The 25,081-nt window shown below is 32.3% G+C and overlaps 3 protein-coding genes, 1 long non-coding RNA gene and 1 pseudogene across 4 annotated transcripts; 2 read left to right on the top strand and 3 right to left on the bottom strand.

The window, feature by feature from the left end:
* Positions 1-1,411: 1,411 nt before the first annotated feature.
* On the bottom strand, positions 1,412-4,199 carry LOC140958104 (cytochrome P450 78A3-like). The gene is made up of 2 exons (XM_073415498.1): positions 3,112-4,199; positions 1,412-2,327 (listed from the first exon to the last, which is right to left on the bottom strand). The coding sequence occupies exons 1-2, from the start codon at positions 4,081-4,083 to the stop codon at positions 1,716-1,718; spliced, it is 1,584 nt and encodes a 527-aa protein (XP_073271599.1). The 5' UTR covers positions 4,084-4,199; the 3' UTR covers positions 1,412-1,715.
* A 9,645-nt stretch (positions 4,200-13,844) lies between these two features.
* LOC140957566 (ubiquitin-ribosomal protein eL40 fusion protein-like) lies at positions 13,845-15,534 on the top strand. The gene is made up of 4 exons (XM_073414878.1): positions 13,845-14,011; positions 14,103-14,189; positions 14,279-14,381; positions 15,420-15,534. The coding sequence occupies exons 1-4, from the start codon at positions 13,909-13,911 to the stop codon at positions 15,511-15,513; spliced, it is 387 nt and encodes a 128-aa protein (XP_073270979.1). The 5' UTR covers positions 13,845-13,908; the 3' UTR covers positions 15,514-15,534.
* A 1,115-nt stretch (positions 15,535-16,649) lies between these two features.
* On the bottom strand, positions 16,650-17,693 carry LOC140957467 (uncharacterized). Its single transcript, XM_073414753.1, has 2 exons — positions 17,213-17,693; positions 16,650-17,126 (listed from the first exon to the last, which is right to left on the bottom strand). Exons 1-2 carry the CDS (start codon positions 17,519-17,521, stop codon positions 16,773-16,775), a joined length of 663 nt encoding a protein of 220 aa, XP_073270854.1. The 5' UTR covers positions 17,522-17,693; the 3' UTR covers positions 16,650-16,772.
* Positions 17,694-20,856: 3,163 nt separating this feature from the next.
* Positions 20,857-23,995, top strand: LOC140956694 (uncharacterized). Its single transcript, XR_012171506.1, has 2 exons — positions 20,857-21,497; positions 23,404-23,995. It is a non-coding gene; the product is annotated as an uncharacterized lncRNA (long non-coding RNA).
* On the bottom strand, positions 21,410-23,239 carry LOC140957107 (probable xyloglucan endotransglucosylase/hydrolase protein 28; annotated as a pseudogene).
* Positions 23,996-25,081: the final 1,086 nt, after the last annotated feature.

The raw sequence follows: 25,081 nt of genomic DNA, 5'->3' as shown, positions 1-25,081 counted from the left end.
ACATGCAGCAGAAATTAATTATTGACATATAAGTATAACATGAATAAATAGAGACCATATTTAAATTACGCATAAGTACATATACTTATGCACGTCTTATAGCAAAAATTCACTATCAAAATATGTAATTTGCTTACACAAAACAATATTAGTTAAAATAACAAAATTATATTTCTTGACACTCCAAAGAATTAAAATGCATCAAAATAAATCAGACTACAAACTAGATGAATAAATTGAAGTTGCTTAAAACAAATAATAGAAGAACACTCTTCGATCAACACTCTGCGTCAGTATTGTTCTTCACGTGTATTCAACACCAAATCATCAACACTGCAATTTTGTGAATCAATCATACAAAGTCTTCACACGAAAATCTTCAATATTGAACTTGTGCAAGTTCAGAAAAACTCCACCAGCTGTCGTCTAAGTTCTTCTCTCAATATTCCATATATATAGATCTTCATATCTTGACCTAATTATCTTTCCATAAAAACAAAATACTACAAACATGAAAACAAGAGTTTATTAAGAATAAGACTCTTTTCAAATCTAAGATATTATATCATAGAAATAAATATAAAAAACAAATCATATAGGATAAATGTCAAGTTAAATTATCTAAGAATAAATCTCATTATTAGATCAAATCAAATTAATGTAAAAATACAAACTCTTATTTTTCAATTTTAAAAAAAAGATTAATTAAGAATAAAATATTACTTTCAGTATATATTTCTTTAAATCCTGCAATTTGTTCGCACATGCATTCAATCACCACAGTAATTAACATCTGCAACTAAATTATATTAAACAAATCCTTAATTCTAGGCTCAATTTTTCACTATTAACTAAGGATCCACTTTCTATTTTTTATTTTTTATTTTTAAAAAAAAGAAGGATCCACTTGGGGGGCTCCACCCTCACACTCCACCTAGGGTAAAACCGCGCATCTCCAAATTTTTATATGTTTGCGAAATCTGTTGCACGGAGATTGCGACTTATTATTTCCTAATCATAAATTGCTTAAACATCACCAAATTTTTTAGTCTCTTATGTGACAATTTTCCAAAATAAAATTTTCTAATCTCGACACGTTTTGTTCAGTATTATTTAAAATTGATGACTAATTATGGGAACAAAGAAAATTTTTTTTAAAAAAAAAAAGAGTTACAGTTCATAAAAAACAAAATCTTTTTGAGATTGATAGCATTGATCATCATCGTTTCAATACATATGTATTATATATCGTTTAGATTTAAGAATGATCCGTTAATTAATTATTAACATAAATGTCCCTCTCCATCCTCCTGTTCCGAGTGCCATATCTGTTGTGGACGTTTCCCAACAAATCTAAGTCATGGCTCCCACAATACCAATATATGCTTAATCATTTTATGGCTACGTACAATTATATAATATATAAAACACACTACATTTTCGAATTAAAATCAACTCTGAACTTCTTCAAAGACAATTGGAAGATCACAAAACCTACAAACAAGATTCACATAAAGAAAATTAAGCTCGATCGTAGAGATCGATACAACTAGAGTCATATGTAGACATCAACTAGGCCACCATCCAATATTCTTGATCTTGTCTTCTTTGCGCTGGCCTCTTTTGTTTTCTGTTCAATAACTAATATTTTGAATATAGCAGTTCTATTATAACTAGGCACGTTTTATACAAATTCGAATCCTGGCCTGCCATGTTCAACGCCTGAGCTTGACTCTGGTCTCGAGTGGGTGAACCATCTCACAAGACAACTTTAACACTTCCGACAAATCTACACTTGGACCACAAGGCAAAAACTCGAATTCATGCAAGAGCGTAGCCACCCAGAAATTCACCGTAGTCATGCCAAATGTTTTTCCCGGGCATGACCTCCGGCCAGACCCAAAAGGCGCTAACCTCAAATCGGATCCCATAACCGAGAACTCCATATTCGATTCCCGGTCCATAAATCTCTCGGGCTTAAAGTTCAAGGGATCATCCCAAACAGTTGGATCTCTCATAATAGCCCACATATTAACCATCGCGGTGGTTCCCGCGGGCACATGATATCCGTCCACCGCCGAATCCCTTATGGACAAACGGGACCAAGAAAGAAGTGGGCCTGGCGGGTGAAACCTTAAGACTTCCTTGATGACCGCTGTTAAGTACACGAACTCGGTTAAGTCAGACTCCGTCACCGCGCGAGACCTGCCCACAACCTTGTCCAGCTCATCATGAACCTTTGATTGCACATCAGGGTGCAACACCAATCTTGCTAATATCCATTCTATCAACACTGCAACAGTATCAGTTCCCCTAAATATCATTTCCTGCATCAAGTTAAGTAGGAAATAATTAAAGAGTTTATATCTCGTTCCACGTATAAAATTTTTTTTACACCGTGAAAACATATATAACAGAGATAATAAAAGGTGAAAAGATATTGAAATAAAAACTAGCCAAAAGTAGAAATTTTTTCTCCAAGTTTACCTTAACAAAGTTACTAATTAAGCAAGTGCCTTTTTGAGAATAGAGTGAGTGGTTGGTCAAGTAAATTATTTATACGTGATTTCTTTTCTTTTTTTTATGGTACTAAATTTATTTAACTGCTCATAGGTTACTTTTTGAGCACATGAAACAAAGCAACGGTTGCTTTCAAGCCAGAATAGGAAGATATGCTCATGAAAATGCTTCATTTGCGGCTAATAAGATATAACATCATCATGGTAACTAACCCCAAACAGGACATTTTTTTATCACCCATGAAAAAATTAAATTAGGAAATACGAAAATGACTAACGTATAAATTAGGAATTACGAAAATGACTAATGTATATAGTACCGTAATATAATAGAGTTCTAGCGATATTGTATAAGCCATGTGTATGGTATATAATATGACTCATTTATCTACTTTAGTTATTGTTGATATTATAAAATCAATCAAATTGATACATTCAAAACCAAATTAGTATATTTTAAGGAAGTTCAAATCCATATGAGAAAAAATAAAGTATAAATTTTAATTTCATCTTATAATTAAAAAAATAAATAGTTGATGACTTGGCGATCAAATTAAATTTTAGTAAGCATAAGTTCCTCGTGTTATCTTACCCAAAGAACGGCGATCATGTCTGCCTCCGACAATCTTTCCCTCCCCTCAAGAGAAAGCAAAACATCTACGAGATCACCGTTAAGCTTGCCAGTTTCTGCCTTGTGCTCAGCCACAATCCGGCCGACGAACTTGCTCACCCGTGGCACGAGCCGGGAGCACCTAAACCGGATTTTTTGTAAGTCGAAATCAGTTAAAAAGGATAAGTGATCGGCCCAGTTCACTTCTCCTAGTAAATCGTATCCTTCATCAACCAAAAACCTCAATTCCTCCGTCTCCGAGTTGACTGAACTGATGCCGTACCTCCGTCCAAATACAGAGCACATCATGTTGTTAAGCGAAGCGAGTTTCAGTACATTCCTAACGCGAAAACCGTCTTTACTTGAAGCAAATACCGATACCATCTCGCTCGCTATTTCCTGACGTTGATACTCAGACGCTTTGATTTGTTTAGGGGAGAAAAGATGGGCCGACGCTATTTTCCGTAGGGTCTGCCAATAAACGCCGTAAGGCGCGAAGCCGATGGAGCGGCTGAACATCAAGTTATATGCCGTTTCATTCGCCGGGCGTTCGACGAACGTTGCGCTGTTTAAAATTTCTTTTGCGACCTCATGATTGCAGGTGACTATCGCCCGAGTCTCGCCGAGGCTGAAAGCCATGAGCCGTTTGCCTCCACAGGCTTCAGCTGCAGCAGCTAATTTATGGTGGGCTAGACCTGTCATCAGACTCATGCTGCCTATAACAGGAACCCCTTTTGGGCCCGGAATGGATCGAGATTTCGATGTTGTGGGATTCCTCCATTTGTATTTTCCCCATGCGGGACCTCCGGGGTGAGCCCAGAAAACCAGGTTCAGGATCAGGCATGAAAGAAGGAAGAGAAATGTCAAGATTATGGCAGTGGAGGGGGTGAGGGATTCGCATTTTGAGGCCGCGAAAGCGAAGAGCCAGAGGTTTTCGACATCTGATTTCATCATTATGGTTTGAATACAGTACCGCGCGGAGTTTGATAGTGTAAATTATAAATTATGAGTTTTAAAGACGATGAGCAAGCTCAGCAAATTGGTTTTGAGGGCTTGAAAATGGCTATGCATATCCTGGTTTATATAGGGAGCGAACGGTGAAAAATTGTTACATTTAGAACTTACCGTGTTCGACTATATTCTGAAGTAAATTTGAAACGTACAAATCTTTATGTATTAAATTTCCATATTTTTATTCAAAACATTTGGATCAAAATTGTTGTGTTGCCTCCAACAACTGTCTTTGTTGAGAGAGCGACACAATACGTAGCGACTTACCAGCCATATAACTGAAAAAGATTTAATTTACACAGTTATAATCAACTATAATTTCAAGTAAAACAACATTCGATTCAAAAAAATTAATCTTGTATTACAACAGGAACAATCCACCTGAAAATTGTAGTGGAAGTTGATTATTCTCAACACTTGATCGATGTGTCGGAAAAACATTAATTAAATTTGCCGCTGGATGGAATAATAAAAAAAACATTGATGGAACAACTAAATTATACAAACAGCTAATTAATTACACGTGTTGACATCAGGTAATTTGGGCATTTCATTTGATTGGCACAAACATGAAAATAAATAATTATCAAACAGACTAACGCACCTATCCCAATATACTTTGCCATAGGGGCAAATGCAACAACACTGTTGTTTTGCTATAAGTTAGTTAATTAATTAGTGTACAAAAATATTTTAACCAAAAATTGAATTATTAATTGGGTTACAAAATGCATTTCATTACAAAAATTATCTCTGAACTTTATTTGGAAAAAATCTTTTCAAAAGTGCATTTAATATGGTTTTATAATTTCAAATATAGTTTGTAATCTAATTTGTAACATAATCCATAAAAAAGAGTGATTAAATTAAAGCACGACCCAATGACAATAAATTGCGTGCTCGTTATGTGTTCGAGTGACTAAAATAATGGTAATGATGTTAATTACGTCGTGTGGGGTCGGAATAACCATGATTGTTGGGGTCAAATTATATTAAATCTGTGAGGTCACTTGAATTTGTCTCTAGGCTGTAGTCTTAGGGGCTGAAATGGCATCCGTCTTCGACCCAAATTCATGAATTTTAGCAAGTTTGTTCCTGGAAACTCAGTTTAATTTAAAATATGTATAAATCTATACCAAGTTCTTCTTGATAATATGATCTTGAAAGGAAGAAGAAGATTTAATAAATCCACTAGTTTTGGAGTAACCTTTGCAAATGAATGAACCTTGACTAGATTTTCTTCTTTCTTGACGTAGTCATTCATATTTAAATTTAATGGTCAAAAGTTTGTACGCAAGCAAGGTTGAGGAAGCTACATGGCAATTTCATCATCATGGAGATGAACTACAATTGAAAACAAAAACAAAAAAAAACTACAATTTTGGTTTAGCATGGTTGTCTATTTGAGCTTTTGATCTTCCCTGTTATCGAATTTCATTTTTAATCGTCTATCTTCGATATTTTTATACAATTTAATCATTTTTCCAACGTGGTATCTAATTGCTGGAAAAAAACGACTAAAATTGTCTTCTTGATTTATACTTTTTTTTTCCTATTATATCGCATTTCAGATTTCTTCTTGATTCAGGAATTTGAAACCCCAACTTTCACATCTATGACGGGAATGTGTTCTTCTTAAAGACGAAAGACGATTCCCAACCGGGAACGGTATCTTTTAAATTCGTATGCTTTAGAATTATCATTCAATAATTAACCAAAGATTGATTTTCAAAGTAGTACGGGGGAAAAAACTTGCATTGAGTAATATAGAAATCAACTTCTCTAAATGTCACTTTCTACTTAAATAAAATGGCATTTTATTTTATAATTTCGTTTCATTAAAGTATGAAGCATCCAATCCGTTTGAGCCATCATACGCATACACCAAAAAATGATAGGGTAAGTTCATAACGATTAGACCCCACATGATCAATAATACGTTTATTGATCCAAATTATTAAAGTTTGGTTTAATCCCCTCCGGCGAAACTTTTGGCTTTGAATATAATGAACAGAACAAGTTGGGAATAATTTCTGAATATAAATTCTATCTTACGGATTAATTAAATTAGAAATCTAAACCAAATAAATAAATAAATAAACAATTAAGCATTCTCTATATATCCACTGCTCAATGGATCCTTCCATTAAATCATCCCATGCAGCACACATTTAATCTAAATTAGGTTTATTGTGAGACAATCTCACGAATCTTTATCTGTGAGAAGGATCAATCCTACCGATATTCACAATAAAAAGTAATATTTTTTTATAGATGATCCAAATAAGAGATCTGTATTACAAAATACGATCCGTGAGACCGTCTCACACAAGTTTTTGCCATAACAAATTCAATGAGCTAAAAAAAAACTGTCTTTTAATATTTGAATTTTGGGTTAGATTAAAAGCAAAAACTTGTGTGAGGCGGTCTCACGAGTCGTATTTTGTGAGACGGATCTCTTATTTAAGTCATCCATAAAAAAATATTACTTTTTATACTAAGAGTATTACTTTTTATTGTGAATATAGGTATGGTTGACCTGTCTCACATATAAAGATTCGTGAGACCGTCTCACAAGAGACCTACTTATTTGTTATTTGGAATAACTTATTACTGGTATCTAACAATAATCTTCAAGAAATTTTTCAAACATTCTCATGTTTGGCTTCAATGGAATATATGGTACTGCAAGTGAAAGTCGTGATGTATTCAGATACTCGAGCACATTTTTGAACGTATGTATGTTATGTATGTATGCCGATACACACACACATATTTACATAATACATATTTATATAATATGATTTTTTTTTTAAAAAATATAAAATAAATTTTCAATTAACTGAAATGATCGAGGCTTAACTTAAATATCAAGCAAACGAAATCCGTGTGATGGGCAATTTTTTTTAGCTTGTCGATTTGATAAAACCAATGCTGACTTCTAATAGACATATTGTCCTGGATCATGCATCATTCTTGCTCGTAATGTATCCAATTAGAACTTTGGATTTTGGTTAAATGAATTGATTTATACCGAACGAATTATTACTAACGTGTCACCATGTCCTATATATTAAACAATAATCAATATATTTACGTGCATCTGACCACTGTCAGTGATTGATTGGTGGGATATTACTAAAAAAAACAAACAAAGGAATTGAATATTGAAATTTTTATGGATTTTATATATTTGTGAATTGTTACATATTATACATACATAGTTTGAAATCTTATTGTTTAATTAACGATATGGATAAACTTTCTGCGCGTGCATGTGGACGTCTTCTTACATATAAACAAAACCATGCTGAGGATATATGTAATATATTTTGGCCATCAGTTCCATGCACCTATACTTATATATATATCGCAAGTTGAAAAAACAATTCGTTTTTTTTTTGGTACCAAACATTTGGATAGAAAACAAACAATTCGTTTTTTTTTGGTACCAAACATTTGGATAGAACAATATATTATTACAGATTATAATTGGATTACGTATTTCGAAGTGTCCATTTGTTCAGGCTAAGAAACATATTTCATTTTTTATATGTATATACAGTAGGCCAGCTGTCGCCTAACCCACTGGTTTATTTTTTTTTTTTTGAAAAAAAAGATCAAATCGAAGGATGATTGGATTTGATGCCATAATCTGAAAAAGTTATCTTTATGGCAGATTTCTTGGGTGGGTGGGGAGAGGGGTCTCAAAGATACTTGACTCAAAGTATTCCTTCTCGATTTTTGAATCTTTTAATTGAAGATTATGCTGAGGAATACATTCGAGTTCTCTTCCGTGGTCCTTTGAATTTATGAACACTTTTTTTTTCTCTTTTTAAAATATTATAATTAGTATTTGAGGACGTTACAAATTAATGCAAGATATGCAAGATCCCATTACTGGCAATTATTCTTTGACTAAAATAGTTTTGTTTTTATACTTTATTATCATTCTTTGACTTAAATAGTTTTAAAATAAGAAGATTTTATCCATTGCTGGGAGCATTTGGCATTTGTACATGTAACAAAATTAAATCCTGATCATGTCAACATTAGTACTGTTAGGGTTTTGTAAACCAAGTTATCTTATATATTAAAATCATAAATTTATAATGTTTTAAAAAATGACATCACAGATCAAACATTATATATTATGTGCCTACAAATTAGATTTTTGCGGGTATGTCCGATGTATCCGGAGAAATAGACGTCTAGTTAAATCCTCGAAGCACATACCGGAGGAAACGAACATATTTTAAGGAAACTGTATTTGTTACATATCTCGATTTGGTTTTGTTTTTTCATACACGATTATCATATTGTAAACAAGATACTTAGTATTTCCGAGTTTGCTTATGTTATTAGCTATTTGGCTAACAATATATGCAATGATGTAAGTCGCATGCAATAAGGTCACCCATAAAATTGAAGTTCAATTATTTATTTTGATTTAAGTATTTTAGCTCTTTGTTTCTACACTTTTACCGATATTATTTTTCGAAGTGAACACCTTTGTGGTGTAGCAACATAAATCACTCTGAATAAGAAAGATGTGTGAGTTCGAATCCATATATATTTAATGAATTCAATTCAATAAGAGTATAACATAGATATATAGAGAATATTCTTGTGCAAAAAGCATAAAAAAAAAGTGTATCTATGACTTCATGTTCTTGGAGATTTGATTCGAGCTCGTTGCTAATTAAGTTACATTATTTAGTATTTCCGAAATTTTTTATTAATATTAATTCTATTTTTTTTAGAATCACTTTGAAGTAAATGTCACTGTTTTTAATTTTTTATATCCAAACCATATTTTGAAATCACTTTTATTGGAAAATAGTATTTGACTAATAAAAATAAACTATGACTTTTTTTTTAAAAAAAAAAAAAACCCTCCATATACCAGCATCATCAAGGGACAGGGACAATAAAAATGATTAATTATTCAAGAAATTCAACTTCAAATTAGATGTTCTAGCATATTCATTGTTGTGTCATCGATTCAATCTAAATATTTTTATATATATCGCTGATTTCAAATTTATGCTAATGTATTCACAAGCATTGTTTGTGTGGGATGGTTCGATAAATCCGCAGTGAGTCACAGTCACAGGCATCAATAAATACAAATTAAAATAAGCAATGATTAGGGAAAAAAAATTACGTTAATTTTCATTAATTTGTTTTAATTTTAATCAACACTACTCGCAAAAAGCAGATGCCAAATGAATTCTATTATGTACAATAATGTCAATGAAAAACCATAATTTAATTTTTAAAAATTCTATCATACATAGATTAATTTTTTTAAAAAAAATTATCATATTTGAGATGCAATACAGATGTAGAGAATAAAATATTAGGCGAAGTTTTTTTTTTTTTTTAAAGGTCTTAAGCCGAGATATCTACGTACTGCTGATTAGGAAGTCAACATATAAAACAACTGGAGTCAACTTTGATTTAGTACATCGTTGATCCATCCATAATTATTGGACAGTGTTAGGTTGGTTGGTATATAATAATAAGGCATAAACTTGTCTGAGACGGTATCACGGGTTGAATTTTGTGAGACGAATCTCTTATTTGGGTCATCCATAAAAAAATATTATTTTTTATGCTAAAAGTAATACTTTTTATTGTGAATATCGGTAGGGTTGACTTGTCTCATAGATAAAGATTCGTGAGACCATCTCAAAAGAGACTCGCTCTAATAATAATAATATTATTATTATTATTATGTGAATGGAACCACGATTGTTATTCTTTCGACTACACTGGGTAAATCTTCAATTAGTACAAACCACGTCAATCGAAATTGGTCTAATTATTGTAGGTAGGTAAAATGGTCGAAGACATAATCTCTAATTATATTGATTTATAGATTCAAGAGTAAAAATTAAGGAAATGCCTAACCCATAAAGAATAAAAGCAAAATAATTGAGATCTAGTTTAGTAGACTAAACTTTGTTGACACGATTTAACGTAGGTTTGAAAGTCTTGGGCCACACATACTTTCCAACTAGTATCCGATTGCACGCGTTACAGTCAGTTTTTCTAATGACCATTTTTTTTACAGAGAGACAAAACAAAGAGTCCACACCAACTGACAGATTTAGCGTACGATATGTTCGCGTGTTTGTACCGTTCGTTTTTTCTAATTAAAAAATTGTGAAAAATTAAAAACAAAGAGGTCACACCAACGTGTTTGATACACGTTGTGTGTTTGTATAATATTTTTAATAATTAATTTAATTTATATTTAAGCGATGATCATACTAATTGGCGTGTGACTAAACTATTATTTGAAGTAATGAATTAAAGAAAAAGAAAAAAAAAAGAATGGAGCATGTCATCAAGAAACTTAATAAATAGTTGGACTAATAAAAATTTACAGTTGGCTAAAAATTAAGATGGACATCTGGAAGGTGACATATATAATTAATTAATTAATTAATTGGGAAAGGAATAAAAATGAGTATTAATTGGGAAAGGAATAAAAACTATTATTTGAAGTAATGAATTAAAGAAAAAGAAAAAAAAAGAATGGAGCATGTCATCAAGAAACTTAATAAATAGTTGGACTAATAAAAATTTACAGTTGGCTAAAAATTAAGGGATTTTTTTAAAAATATTATAAAATAATAAAACTATTGTAAAAATGTGGCAATCTCTAAAAGTTTGTAAAACTAGTACAATCCGGGACTTACTGTCCCGGATTCAATTTTTTTATTATTATTTTTTTTTAACTTTTTTAAAAAAAAAAATAAAAGGGATATTGGCGACTGTTTTACCAAACACCGTCGCTATTAGCGACGGTTTAAAATACCGTCGCTATTGGCGACAATTTAAAACACAACCGTCGCTAATAGCGACAGTTTAAACAACAACCGTCGCTATGTACGACGTTTTTACCAAAAACCGTCGCTACAGCACGACGGTTTCAAATAATTGTCCGTGACAGAAAACCACGGATTCAATATCCATTGACCCGTAACCTTCTTTCTGCCTATTTAAATGCGGTGATGATCTTATTTTATCACCAAAACCGAGCAACTTAGGAGCAAAATTATTTCTTTCGATCACCGAGCATCAAACATTCTTTCCAGCACCGTCTTTACTAACTATACTTTGTTTAATTACAATAATTATATTTACTTGATGTAATATTATATCTACAACAATTACAATAATTACAATAATTATATTTACGTGATATAATATTACAATAATTACAATAATTATATTTACGTGATATAATAATAAAAACTATACTTAATTTAATCCTAGTAGTTTTAAGTAAAAATAATAATAACTATATTTAGTTTAATTACAATAATTATAATATTAATTGTTTTATTGGAATTATAATATGTATATAAATTACGGACTTTATATTTACGTGAAATTTTATGTATAGTATAATTATATATTAAGAAGTAAATTTTTTGTGTAATTTTTTTATAATACTTGTCATTTATTTCAGATATTAGCATCGTCCATTGATATTATTACAAGTTCCGTATAATTACGTCTGAGAAGGTAATTTAATTAATTTTTTTAATATTTTGTTTGTATTATTTATATTATATTAATGTAATTATAATTTTGTTCACTAACATTATATGATTAAGTATAATTTAATTAAATAGTATATTTTTAATATTAATCGCGATATTAAAAAATAATTTGAATATTAAAAAAATAATAAATATGATTTTTTGATTTTTGAAAATATTTCAAGGTTAGTATTTTTAATATAAATAATTTAATTTAATATAAGAATGAGTTATAAAGAATCCGTGATTCTCTTCCGGTAGCTGATTTAATTACAAATTCCGTACAACGACATTTGAAAAGGTAATTTCAATAATTTCTTACATTTTAATTGTATTCTGAAAAATGCAGAAGACTTACGCTATTAATATTCTGAAAAATGCAGAAGACTTACGCTGATAATTAAATAGAAAAGTCTGAAGATCAGTGCTGGAAAGAATGTTCGATGCTCGGTGATCGAAAGAAATAATTTTGCTCCTAAGTTGCTCGGCTTCGGTGATAAAATGAAGAGCATCACCGCATTTAAATAGGCAGAAAGAAGGTCACGTGTTAATGGGTCATTGATATTGAATCCGTGGATTTTTGCAACGGACTCAGAATCCGTGGCAGACTCTTATGGAAATTGAATCCGTGCCTTAGCAACAAGTTGGTAAAACCGTCGCACATAGCGACGGTACTTGGTAAAACCGCCGCAAATAGCGACGGTAAAAAAACCGTCGCTAATAGCGACGGTATTTTGTAAAACAGTTGCCAATGGCGACGAGTTTTGTTAGACCGTCGCTAATAGCGACGGGTTTTGTTAAACCGTCGCCGATACCCTTTTTATTTTTTTTTTAAAAAAGTTAAAAAATAATAATAATAAAAAAAATGAATCCGGGACAGTAAGTCCCGGATTGTATTAGTTTTACAAAGTTTTAGAAGTTACCATATTTTTACAATATTTTTATTAATTTATAATATTTTTGAAAAAAACCCAAAAATTAAGATGGACATCTGGAAGGTGACATATATAATTAATTAATTAAATTAATTAATTGGGAAAGGAATAAAAATGAGTATTTACCTTCCTCCACTTGCTCTAAATAAAGATTTGATTTTGTTGAGTTGGTCGTGTAAAAATATGCTCTCAACATTGACCGATTTGGTTCTCTGTCAATTGTCATATTCATTCAACTTGATTTGCACTTTAATGAAAAAAGTTACATAGGCACGCATATACGTACACAATCTTATTATATTACTAAAATTAATATATTTTTCTTCATTTCTCTTAATATTATTTTTGATTTATTTATAATTATTTTGAATGATTTCTATCATGTTCTTGGATTAATTTACATTTAATTTACCACACTGATAAAACAGGGATGAATATTAATTTATTAAATATTTATTAAGTCGATCCAATATTCTTTCAAAATAATACAATTTTAATTTATAATTAACTAATAGTTTGTTAATTATTTTAAATTATATAATAAAAAAATATATTATTTTTGCATATAAAAATATTAATTTTTACTAGAGAATCTATTAGAATTTAGAGTTCATTTTATTCAACGATTGACCAAAAGAAAAAATTATATTAATAAATAAAATAATAAATCGCTTGAACTTAAATCGATCAAATAATAATATTTCTATCCAATAATTGGTTTTAATTAATTTCAATTTAATTTGTCCATTATTTAGATTAGATTTTATTCGGTTGGAATTGCGATGACGAAATTGGAAGGAAGAAAAAAATTTACAAAACAAAATGCCTAAAAAAATAAATAGATTCTCGAATGTGATTGAATTTAATTATTTATGTTATGAAAGAAATACGTATATATGTGATATTAGATATTGACTAGTTATATACAAATTAAAGTTATATTTCATTTCTCTTACAATAATAAATACCGAGTTGACTTAGCTCGTTGATATAAATATGTAAGACCATCAAACAAGAACCAACTCTTCTATGATACTGATGTTATTGCTAATTAATTAAAATGAAAAATATATACTCTTTGCGTTGTGACAATTGTTCGAGGAAAGCCCAAACTAATAAGTTGAAGAAGCCTCTTGTTTAGAAGCCCACTAACAAACTCCATTCATTTAAGCGGCCCAATATTCAATACCCTAGCCCGCGTATATAATTCTCGCAATTGCCAATCATCCATTTATCAAATTCCATTTCGCGGCGGCGCTTACTCAGCTGAGATAATGCAGATCTTCGTCAAGACCCTAACCGGGAAAACAATAACGCTAGAGGTTGAATCGAGTGACACCATCGATAATGTGAAGGCTAAGATTCAGGACAAGGAAGGTATTGATCACTCTTTCTTATGTCGCTTATGAAGTCCCAAGAATTTTCTTTTTTTTATGAATTGTTGTTGATTGGGCCCGATGTTTTTTAGGGATTCCGCCGGATCAGCAGAGGTTGATTTTTGCCGGAAAGCAGCTGGAAGATGGCCGCACGCTTGCTGATTACAATATTCAGAAAGGTGGATAATTAGCTTTGCCTGTCATCTTCTATTTTTGGACTTTATACTTTCTATGAAATTTGTTGCTGGATTGAAATTTTTTAATTCAGAATCGACATTGCATTTGGTTTTGAGGCTCCGTGGGGGGATTATTGAACCGTCGTTGATGGCTTTGGCGAGGAAGTACAATCAGGACAAGATGATTTGCCGCAAGTAAGATTATGAATGTGTTGTTTATTTTCTTCATGTAACTCGTAACTCATTGCTTCTCTGGTTTAACAATTACATATTTTTTAGATAACCTTGTGATTAAATATTGAATTCGTAGCAAATGCGATGGATATTTGTCCTGTGAGGTAATCCGATCGATGATGTTGATTTAATTGCTTAACTTCTATGATGCATCAATTTTATCATCTTTTGTTTTTTAGCTAGATAATGAAATGTGATTCTGTTGCCGTATTCGGAAATGAGAGAGGCCTTTAACTCGGTTTTACTTATGATAATATATTTTAGACCTATTCATTAATTCCAGAGTGCATTACTGCATTTAGAAAAGTGGCAAACGGTTTCTACGCCTTTTTATGTGAGTTGCCTGAATGATGCTAGATGTTGATTGTGAAATTCGTTGTGTTTTGCGTGACATATTAAACATTGTATTTTGAGAAAATTATTTCTGGTGAGTGTGCCCCGAAAGTGTCGGGCACAGTTTTAATTATGAGAATTTTTTGGGTATGTGGTTGATACAGTGGATTCTCTCGTCTGCTCACGGAACTCATGTTTTCTTTCTTAACATTTATATTTGTTTGCATTTTGTTGTTATTAATGTTACTTGAACATTTGCTTGCTTTATAGAACCTATTTGTTCTCCCTCGCAAAACAACTTAAAATGGCAACCCTTTCAAGAGAGGACAAACGTAGGAGAAAAAATGTATTTGTAGTGCTAAAATTATATAACCAAAGGACGTAATGAGAAACCCAAAAGATTCTCATTAATTGTTCTGGAGCGGTGAAACAATTCGTTCCAGTCACTTCTCTGTCTAGAGATATTATATAAATTTCATCATTAATTGTATAGACTTTTTAAAACCATAAAATTTACATTTGAGCTCTTTCAAATTAGGATCTGTTAGTCAATGCGTGCTTCTGAGTATTTGATGCCATGACGTGTCAAAGCGCTGCGAAGCAGGCATCACTTTTCGGTATATTTCTTGAACATTAACCGGAGATTCTTGTGATTATTTGTTTCAGATGTTATGCTCGCTTGCTCCCCCGGGCTGTTAATTGCAGAAAAAAGAAGTGTGGACATAGCAACCAGGTAAGTTCATATGCATTGATTCCGTAACCTTTTTTTTTTTTTTTTTTTTTTTTTTTTTTTTTTTTTTNCTTAAGCTCAAGTGGTCTGTATATATTTTCTTTTCCCATCTTTTCTTCTTTGGAAGAAACTGGAGACTTGAAAATAAGACAGGTTTCTACACAGCTACAGATTCACATAAGAGAACTTTAAAAATGATGGTTATATCGGTATATCGGCAAACTTGATATTCTGTTAGACTGTCACTTACTCCTTCCTGTTTTGGGGATTCCAATTATGAGGCCTTCAATATCCACGGGAAGCAGTTTTGGCGCCAGACATCCTGTGGAGAATATGTCCTGCGGATGAACATTCATCGTGACATAATTGTTTCTGCCAAGCATTCCCATGACGCTCACTTCGTTACCTTCTTTCACATATCTACCAAATGTGAGTATATCGTAGTCAGACAGCCAATCCTAGCCCATCGACAGAAAACTTGTCGAGAACTAGGTTCTAGATTTAAATGGCATGAGTATGTACGAGTGTATTTCCTAGAAAGAAAAGAGCTAGACAACAGTGGAGGCTTTACCCTTCTTCCAGGCGTAGTAAACGAGCTTCCCCTGAAAAATTCCTATCTCTTAACCACTTTACTAAGCTGGAGGACGGATTTCTGCATTTTCGGGTTGTTTGAACTAGTCTACTCTCACAGATCAAAGGAATAAGTTTAGAATCAGGGCCAGCTTTCGCAAAATCTCTGATTCCAGACTTTAGGTCAGTTATGTAGAAATCAGTTGAAAGCCTCTGCCGGAATTCAGAAGTGGGCAATTATGAAACATAGATTGCATTTTGGGAATATGAGAACCCGAGGATATCTTAGAAGGTGGGTGAAGTAAAATACCTTTGAATAAGCCAGTCTCCATGGGAGTTCCAATCCCACGACATGGGTTCGCTTGTACAACATGGCATATACATCACTTTTTAATAATGATATGAAAAAGAAATTTTTTTATCATATCAGTGTTTTAATACGTAGACGTAAAAATGATTGGATGCTTTACATAATATAAAACACCCAATTTTGTTCTATCCATGATTCTTCTCATTATGCAGCACTGGGATGACATAATAGGTATGTTCAAACAACGCAAGGGTGCTAACTGCTAAACCCGGATATCAACAGTGCCTGTAAAATGCTTTATTTATCTTTCCAGTATTTCAAGTATTAATAAATATACACCAACTAGCAGAATCTGCTTATTCTAATTCACATTAATCATCATCCATATATGTAACTTGATTTTATTTAATCAAGAACAGAACCACCATTGATCGGCACTTTCAGTAGCCTGATTCATCATATCATCAGACTTGAGACTGCCCAAATATTTGAGTGGCGATGCAAAGGAAACATCCAGTACCTCAGCCATTGCAGAATCCAGAAACCGGTAAGCTTCTTCTTCCTCCAACCCCCATGGATCAACCTTTTCCACGCTGCTGCTATGATTATCATCTGATACAATTCCCTCCATATATTTACTTGGAATATTTTCCTCCTGCCAATCGATGCTGGTGTTCTGGTTCCCTGGTGCCGTTTCTTGAATTTGAGTCTGATATAAATTCTCTCCAGACTTTCCCACCGTCTCATTCCTCAGCTTCTCCAGCTGTTTAAGAAGGATATCGATTATTAGACATGGGATAATACTACTGTACGTCTTACTGGGATGTGTAGAGTATAGACAGAGAGTACCTGCAAAAGCAAGGACCGCTTCTCTTTCTTTAAAGCTTCAAACTGGGAAGACAAATTTTTGTAATCAGACAATAAGAGGCCGTAATCTTTCTCGATGGTCTTCGATTTCCATCGTGCTCTCTTGTTTTGAAACCATACTGCAATCTGTCGAGGCTGCAATCCCAATTGTTCAGCCAGTTTCACCTTCTCTCCTGGCTCCAGTTTGGTCTCTGACTCGAACATGGCTTCTAGAGTTCGTATTTGTTCATCGTTGAATCTTCTCTCCTTCTTCGACTTCTGCTTCTTATCAGATGCGTCACACTTGAACATATTCGATCGATGAATCGGTAAAATTTTTAAAATTCCAGGGATCTAGTGCAATGCATGGCCATAAGCAGAAATGTCGAGATATATATAGAATGTTTAGAAATTGTATCTGTGGGTTTCCTGTTTTGGGATTCTTGACTGATGAGTTCCAGTTAGCCATATACTATAAGCTGCTGAATCTAGTGATCTGTTACTAGTTATATAATGAAATTAATGCAAAGACTGGTCTCTGTCACCTTCGTCGTTCAGTAATTTGACAACGTGGATCACATTAATCCTGTACATACTATAAATGATGCTTAATGGAAAAAAAGTAGGTGAATTAAAGCAATTTACACTTCAAAATCCAACACTGAAAATATATGCGAGTTCCATTTTATAATACTAAGAACATATTACATCTTCTTTCACACTACAAAAAAAAAGGCTAGAAGGCGACGGTTTTAACGACGGTTTGGTCGTCCGTAACAGGAGGTCGCGTCGCCTTCTATTACGACAGTTTCTCAATTACCGTTACAAATTAGCTAGTGTTATTGTTAAATCGAAACAGTAGATGAAATCTTAAATTCATATCTCACTTATTTACACACGTTAATTACACAAAATATAATGGATTTTAAATGTCTCTATGAATTTGAAATACATCTTTAAATTTATACTTTTATTTATTTAAAACTGGGAAAAAATATTTAAAAATATTAATGCTTAAAGGAATATTGACATATATTACAAGAAAAAATCAAGGGTTGGAAGGGTAATTTACATATTGTATTTATTATTAATATGTACAAATCAAGTAATGGAAACACACACTTGTCTTTGTAATGTGAAGTCAAATGTCGCGGCTTAGTGTCACTTTCTGTATTTGTATATGGTGTTCTCCGTCTGCACGTCACTATGTTTTCACCTTCAAAAACTCGTTTTACTCGTGTAAAGCATCGAGTTTTATTTAGTCCGTACAAAATTATTCAAATCGATACCCGTTCTATAAAAACCTATTGAAATAGAAACAAAATAAAATATCGACTATATATATATATATCCTATGATTTATAATATTTTTTTTGTAGTAAAACAAATATAACAAAGACTATTTATATTTTAGTTTTTCACTATGGATTTCCTGTGAATGATTATTTGAAAATAACACAAAATCAGAATGGAGAGAGATTTTGGACAAGTGTATTATGTAAATAGACAGATAGATATCGACACTCTTTTTTCCGAACCATATCATACCAAACGAAGTATGAAAAACTTCTATTTGATAACGATAACTTCTGAATCAATTACCAGATTAAATCGTCGGAAAAAGTATTATATTTCAAAACCAAAATATAAAGAAAAATACATTTAGATTTTTGTATTATAAATTTGAAGAAGGTTTTTCAAAAACTACCCTTTACTGAGGTTAATTTCCTACCAAATGAAAAGATTAGGGGTTCTCTTTGATAACATTATTTGATAATTAATCATTCATTAATTTCGGGACTGATAATATGTATTAATGGGCCTGAATGTACAAAACTCTCAAACTATGGGCCTCCTTAGTTTCCTTCTCTGACATAATGGGCCTTTTATATGGGCTGGGCCTCTCATTTTGCGAACCCAAACTACCTTTTTTTTAAAATAATAATAATCTGGGTTACTCGTGGGGGTTATAATGTAACTTGGCCAATTGGTAATGGTTTTTTGAAATTAAAATAAATATTTTTCTCAGTACAATTAAATTCACTAATAAAACAATTTACAAGTATACTATCACACCCAAACAATAAATTAAGGTTCAAGCTTATATAATCTATTAGTATCTATTAAATTTCTTCGCCAAAAAATTTGATTTAATTGTCTGTTTTTAAAATTGAATATATTGATAGCTTAGTGAACAAAGTATTTGTTAAGACACTGAAATTCGGTTCATTCCTAGGCAACAACATTTGTTTTTGTTTTCTTCTTTTTTTAATTCATTGTTTTAAAATTACAGTTTATTCTCTTGATTTTTTTTAAATTATGATATGATCATCATTTAAATATAAATCAAATTAATCATAAAAAATATTGTACAAGCACGCAGTGTGTACCAAACTTCACTATTGTTAAAAGAAAATTATGCCTCAAGTACCCGAAATCTTTATTTGGTAATCTAATTTCAAGAGTTGGCCAGATTGATGAAATAATTAGTTGAGTGGGTCTCATGTGAGACCGTCTCACGGATCCTAATCTGTGAGACGGGTTAACCCTACACATATTTACAACAAAAAATAATACTCTTAGCATAAAAAGTAATACTTTTTCGTGGATGACCCAAATAAGAGATCCGTCTCACAAATACGACCCGTGAGACTGTCTCACACAAGTTTTTACCTAATTAATTAGTCAACAATTATTTGATAACATATTCAATGTTTTAATGATTAGTCCCGCACGTCACAATGACTTAATTAACTATAATTATCATTGATTCAACCTAAAAGTGAAGACTTTTTTTTAAAAAAAAGTCTTTTTTATTATTTTTTGAATATATCCACACACTTTAAAGTTGTAGGGCTGTGGCAAGGAAAAACGAGGAAACTAGGAAAAAGATGGTAGGGTTGAGGATTTGACATTTACTTGTTCCAACANAAGTGGTCTCCACCTTTATCAATGACTTGTATGGAATGTAACGTCGCCCTAGCATTTACAAACACAAAAACCCGTGCCATTGTTAGCGACTGTTCATATCGTTACTGCCCTTTATTTTTTAAATGAAGGGGTGTTAACTTTGAATCCTCCACGTTGAGATGTAAAAATGAGATAATAATTTGTTACATAGGGGAGAAAAATACACTAAATCACACAAAATATTTAATAATATACACACACACTATCTATACTATATTATAAAATTTGAGTTTATTATAGTAACCACTTTAGTATAACCTATAAAAAAGTGTGGTGTCCAGATGTCATATACACATTATTTTAACAAAACATTCATTCTCCCGCACACTCGCAAAAATTATTTCAGATTTTAAAACAAATAAGATTCAAGAAATAAATATTATAAATTAATTTGAGATAATGGAGATAGTAGAGAGGAGATTGTGAGTGATTTATAATGTGGAATAGTGTGTTTTAATAAAATTTATTAAACAAAAAATTAGCATTAAAATAAAAAAAATTATTATACATAAGCAAACAAATATATAATATAAATATATGCACAGTTGTTGAAGACATTGACTTGGAATATGACTCAAAATTCAAATGTCCAAGATGCACACTACTTTTACATAACATTAAATAAACCTACTGAAAATGTACGGCGGTTTATCTTTTATTATTTTGGGTCTCAATTCATTTCACGTCAGCTGGTTCCAGCTCTACTCCACATATTCACTCACATTCTTCAATTTATCTCTCTCTCTCTCTGTCTCCATCTTCCCTTGAAAGAAGGCGAAAGTTTTGGGGGATAAATGGATGAGAGGGAGGGGAGACACCCGACTCACTCCATAGCTACTTATACAACAAAAAGAGTTGTTTAGGTTTCAGCTTACGGAGAAAGATGGAGCTTATTTTCGAGGGGAATGTTGTCTGGCTCGAGGACTCTTGCTCGATCGGGATTTAATGTTTTATGACTTGGTAATAACACGTAATTTTATAGATCTATGGCTGGTGTCATCGGACCAGGCTTCATTCCCCCCCTAGATATTGCTTCCCCACCGACGTAATTTATGGAAAGGTAACGGATTCGGTCAAATTTTCAGACTTTTATTGGCGGTTTGGGGAATAAATAAGGAGACACGGGATCAGCTGATTGGTGTAATGATGAGGTTTTTGACTTTGAGGTTTGGAATGATTCTTTTGTTTGTCGATGGAAAAAAGGTTTCATCATCATTACGACCTTTTCGATTTCTGTTTGTTTTTTTTCCAACAGGTTATGATGGCGTTTCTGTGTCAGATGATTCCCACCCTTTAGTCAGATTCGATTAATTCCCTCGTGAGTTCATGATGGATGGCTTTTGGTTTTCAGATCTATCTGCTTGTTTCTGTAATTTCTAGATCTATACCCATTTAATCTCTCTCACTAATCAATACCTTTTGCTTAATCTAATCATCATCCTCGTCTGCTTCTTCTTCGATTTAATGGCTATGAATACTTTGTTCAACAACTTGTACTAACAATGCACGCATATTGAATTTTCACACGCACATGCAAGAACTACCTAGCTTGGTTTCTAAGACTTGAAAGCAATTAAAATAAATCCATAAGATTTCCATAAAAAAATAATCATAATTTTTTGTGGTAGATGAATCTGAGTGAAATAGAGCATTGGTTTTGCAAAAGGGAGAATAGAATGCTGCATGCTTTCTTGATTGGAAAATAAATGAGTCCACTAGTCTCCGTCCCCAAATCATTTGCTCATTATAATTGCTTTTGCATTAATGTTCTTTCTTAAATACAGAATTTGTCGTGATTATCGAACAAAAAATGTAAAAAAAAAAAAAAAAAACTCTTTTATATATGAAGTAATTAGAGCGGTGGTTCAAAACAAAATAGCTAGCTAGGTGTGGGATCCAAGACATTTAGGGTTGAAATTAACTCTTATCTTTATATGGTACTGGAGCTAGCTAGTTTCCGAACCACCACATGTTGGCACTTCCTTACATTTACTTATGTAGTATTTATAGATGTTCTCTGTTAATATATTATCGGGCATTGGATATTTTGATTTGGCTAACCAATTTCTACATAGAAATTATGAGTGGTACACTTTATTTTGACCCGAAATAGTTCGATGTAGGACGGGATCCGATCGAGTTTAGGCGTTGCTCGAATACCCTAGTACGTTTTTTTTAAAGAAGAAACATAAAATTACAGATGAAATGACGCTCACAGTTTAAGCTTTACTTTTCTCTGGATAACTCATCATGATGATAAACACAGTACACAAACAAATCTAAAATGCCCCGAAAGTCAAACGATCAAACTTCCGAAGATGTTCAACTTCCTTGAAATTCACCACACATTCCGGTAATAATGGAACGGCGTAACGTCTTTTATTGTGACAATACGAATAAGTCATATATTTTCTTCTAAACCTCTGCATTCGGGCCGTCTCTATGTTTGTCAATTCTTTCCAAAATTTGCACCGATACGGTTTTTGGGTCGGGTTAAATGCACATACATTTAGGACGAAACCCGAGTACTTGGCTAGCTACATAGGGTCCATAACTAAGATCCAATTTATGTTGTTCACCACTTGTGGCCCAATCCGACCCGTTCCATACAATCCCATTTCTTCAGATGGGAAATCACCCCGCATGGCTTCCAATCTTCTCACACGCCTGATCGGAACAACATCCACGTAATATGTGATTCTATCATCGGTACACAGAATCCCAAAATGATGAAAGTCCTTCAAAGGGTCGTACTATAACACGTACCTCTCCTCTCCCTCTACTAATACTCCCATTTCTATAAAAATTTGTCTGCACCAGCCATTCTTGACCATGGATGTGTTCCAAGTCTTAAAATTGTGATTTATAAGTTATAAAGCAAAAGCTTGTCTCCAGTATCTTGCGATTCTTTCTCGTAGTATAAATAGGCTAGAAGTGTCTGTTTTTTTGTACAGTAGATTTTACTTCACTTTCTTCAATAGACATTTCTAGCAAATGGGAGAAGATTTCCCCCACCTTATTCTGGTCGTGCAAATTTGTTACCTCTTTGTTTGTCAACATGGTGTCATAGCGCCAGGTTGCGTCTTCTGGATTTGATTCGAGGAGTGTTCGATCATGGTTGATCGTCGTATCTGTTCCAGAATCGATTTTTTTTTTAATCTTAATGGCTTCTTCTGCTATTGATATTTTAGATCCAATCTATGTTAATACATCGGACATGCCAGGGCTTAATTTGATCAATGAGCAACTGGTTGGTACTGAAAATCACGAAATCTATCTCGTCGTGGCTATACGGGTACATGGGATCGTTGCAAGTGTAGAAGGTGACCACGACTCCTGATAATTATCGGGCAAGTTTATGGATGACTCGAAGTATCCATGCATGTACATTAGCTTTGACTGGAAGCCAGAACTTCTTGTTTCATCGACGGAGATTTGTACCGATTTGTTGGCTTCATAAGGGATGACGTTAAGCGCTCCGTATAATGGATTGTCGATCGAATGATACAAGGGATTGAAAATTAATCTGACAATGATTTACACTGAAATAGTAGAATCGTGTTGAAAAGGAAGATAAAACTTATACAAGATAGCCCCATTTTCCTAAAACCTTATTTTTCACCTTCTCTAAATTAATCTTATTTCTTCGGTGAATGTACGTACTAATTTATATATTGAAAGATTGCAGTTGCACTAAATTAAAATTACTAATTCTAAAAAGGTGCAGTTCTCATTTCCAATTTAATTTAGTGAATGTACGTACTTATAAATTAGTCCAGTTCCATTTATATTGTTGGAGCAGCCAGCACTTTTTTTTTTTTTAAAAAAAAAAAATGGAACCAGCATCTTATAGATAGATGGCCATGGCGTTGATAGTTTTGTATAGGCAGAGTAGTTTCTCTTCGTATTCTAGGTGTGCATTATTTGTTCTAATGTTTTCATCCGACCCGTTATCCAATTTGTTAACCTTAAAATATAAATTCAACATATTGGACTGAAAAACTGTTATATTATATAATATATAATGAAATTATAATATATTGTAAATTCTNTTTTTTTTAAAAAAATCAAATAAACTCTAATACTATTAAAATAATATGTTTAGCAAAATTTCAAATCCAAATAATAATATACATATAAATAAAATTTAAGATTTTACATATAAAAATAACTAAATTATAAAAAAGTTACCATAAAAATAAAAAAATTTCTGAACAAAAATAATAATAAAAAAAGGTGAATTGATTCAACCGGTTCATCGGTTCATGACTGGCCTCACCGGTTCTTAATCGATTTGACCATGAAAATGGTGTTTAGGTATAGTTCGGATCGAACATGTGATTGATTCCTGACCAAACAGACCGGTCCAGTCCAGTTCTTAAAACACTGATTTGTTCTTACAAAAGATAGTCTCAAGGTAGGGCAATAACAGAACTATGGATTCGAATGTTTAATTTATGTACATATATTATCTATATTATATTATAATATTTGAGATTTTTTCAGTTTATTTTTTGGTACTCAAAACTTCATGAAATATATTACTTTTCAATAGAGGAGTTAGATCATCCATAATGATGTTACTAATAGAATTAATAATTATATAAAAAATACTAAAACAAGCATGGTGAAGAGCCGTCTTAACATCTCTATTTGTCTGTATTTTAATATGTCCAATTTTTTAGTGAGCTCTTGTTCCAGATAAATGAACAAGAAGATGAGATAGTGAGACGAAACTAAGTGAGGTTTGATGCATTGGAGTAGATCACATGCTCCTTGGTGATAATTTGTTTTCAATATTATAAAGAAGTCATTTGAGTATCTAACAACCATACCAACATAAAAGGATCTTTAACCGGTAGCAAAACCCGCATCCACATTACAATTGACTAACTTTTCCAT

The sequence above is a fragment of the Primulina huaijiensis genome, chromosome 14 (genome assembly GCF_012295235.1).
Source record: "Primulina huaijiensis isolate GDHJ02 chromosome 14, ASM1229523v2, whole genome shotgun sequence".
In the NCBI taxonomy this organism is placed as follows: domain Eukaryota; kingdom Viridiplantae; phylum Streptophyta; class Magnoliopsida; order Lamiales; family Gesneriaceae; genus Primulina; species Primulina huaijiensis.
Note: the sequence above shows the minus strand (reverse complement) of the source record. Positions and strands in the feature narration are given on the sequence as shown.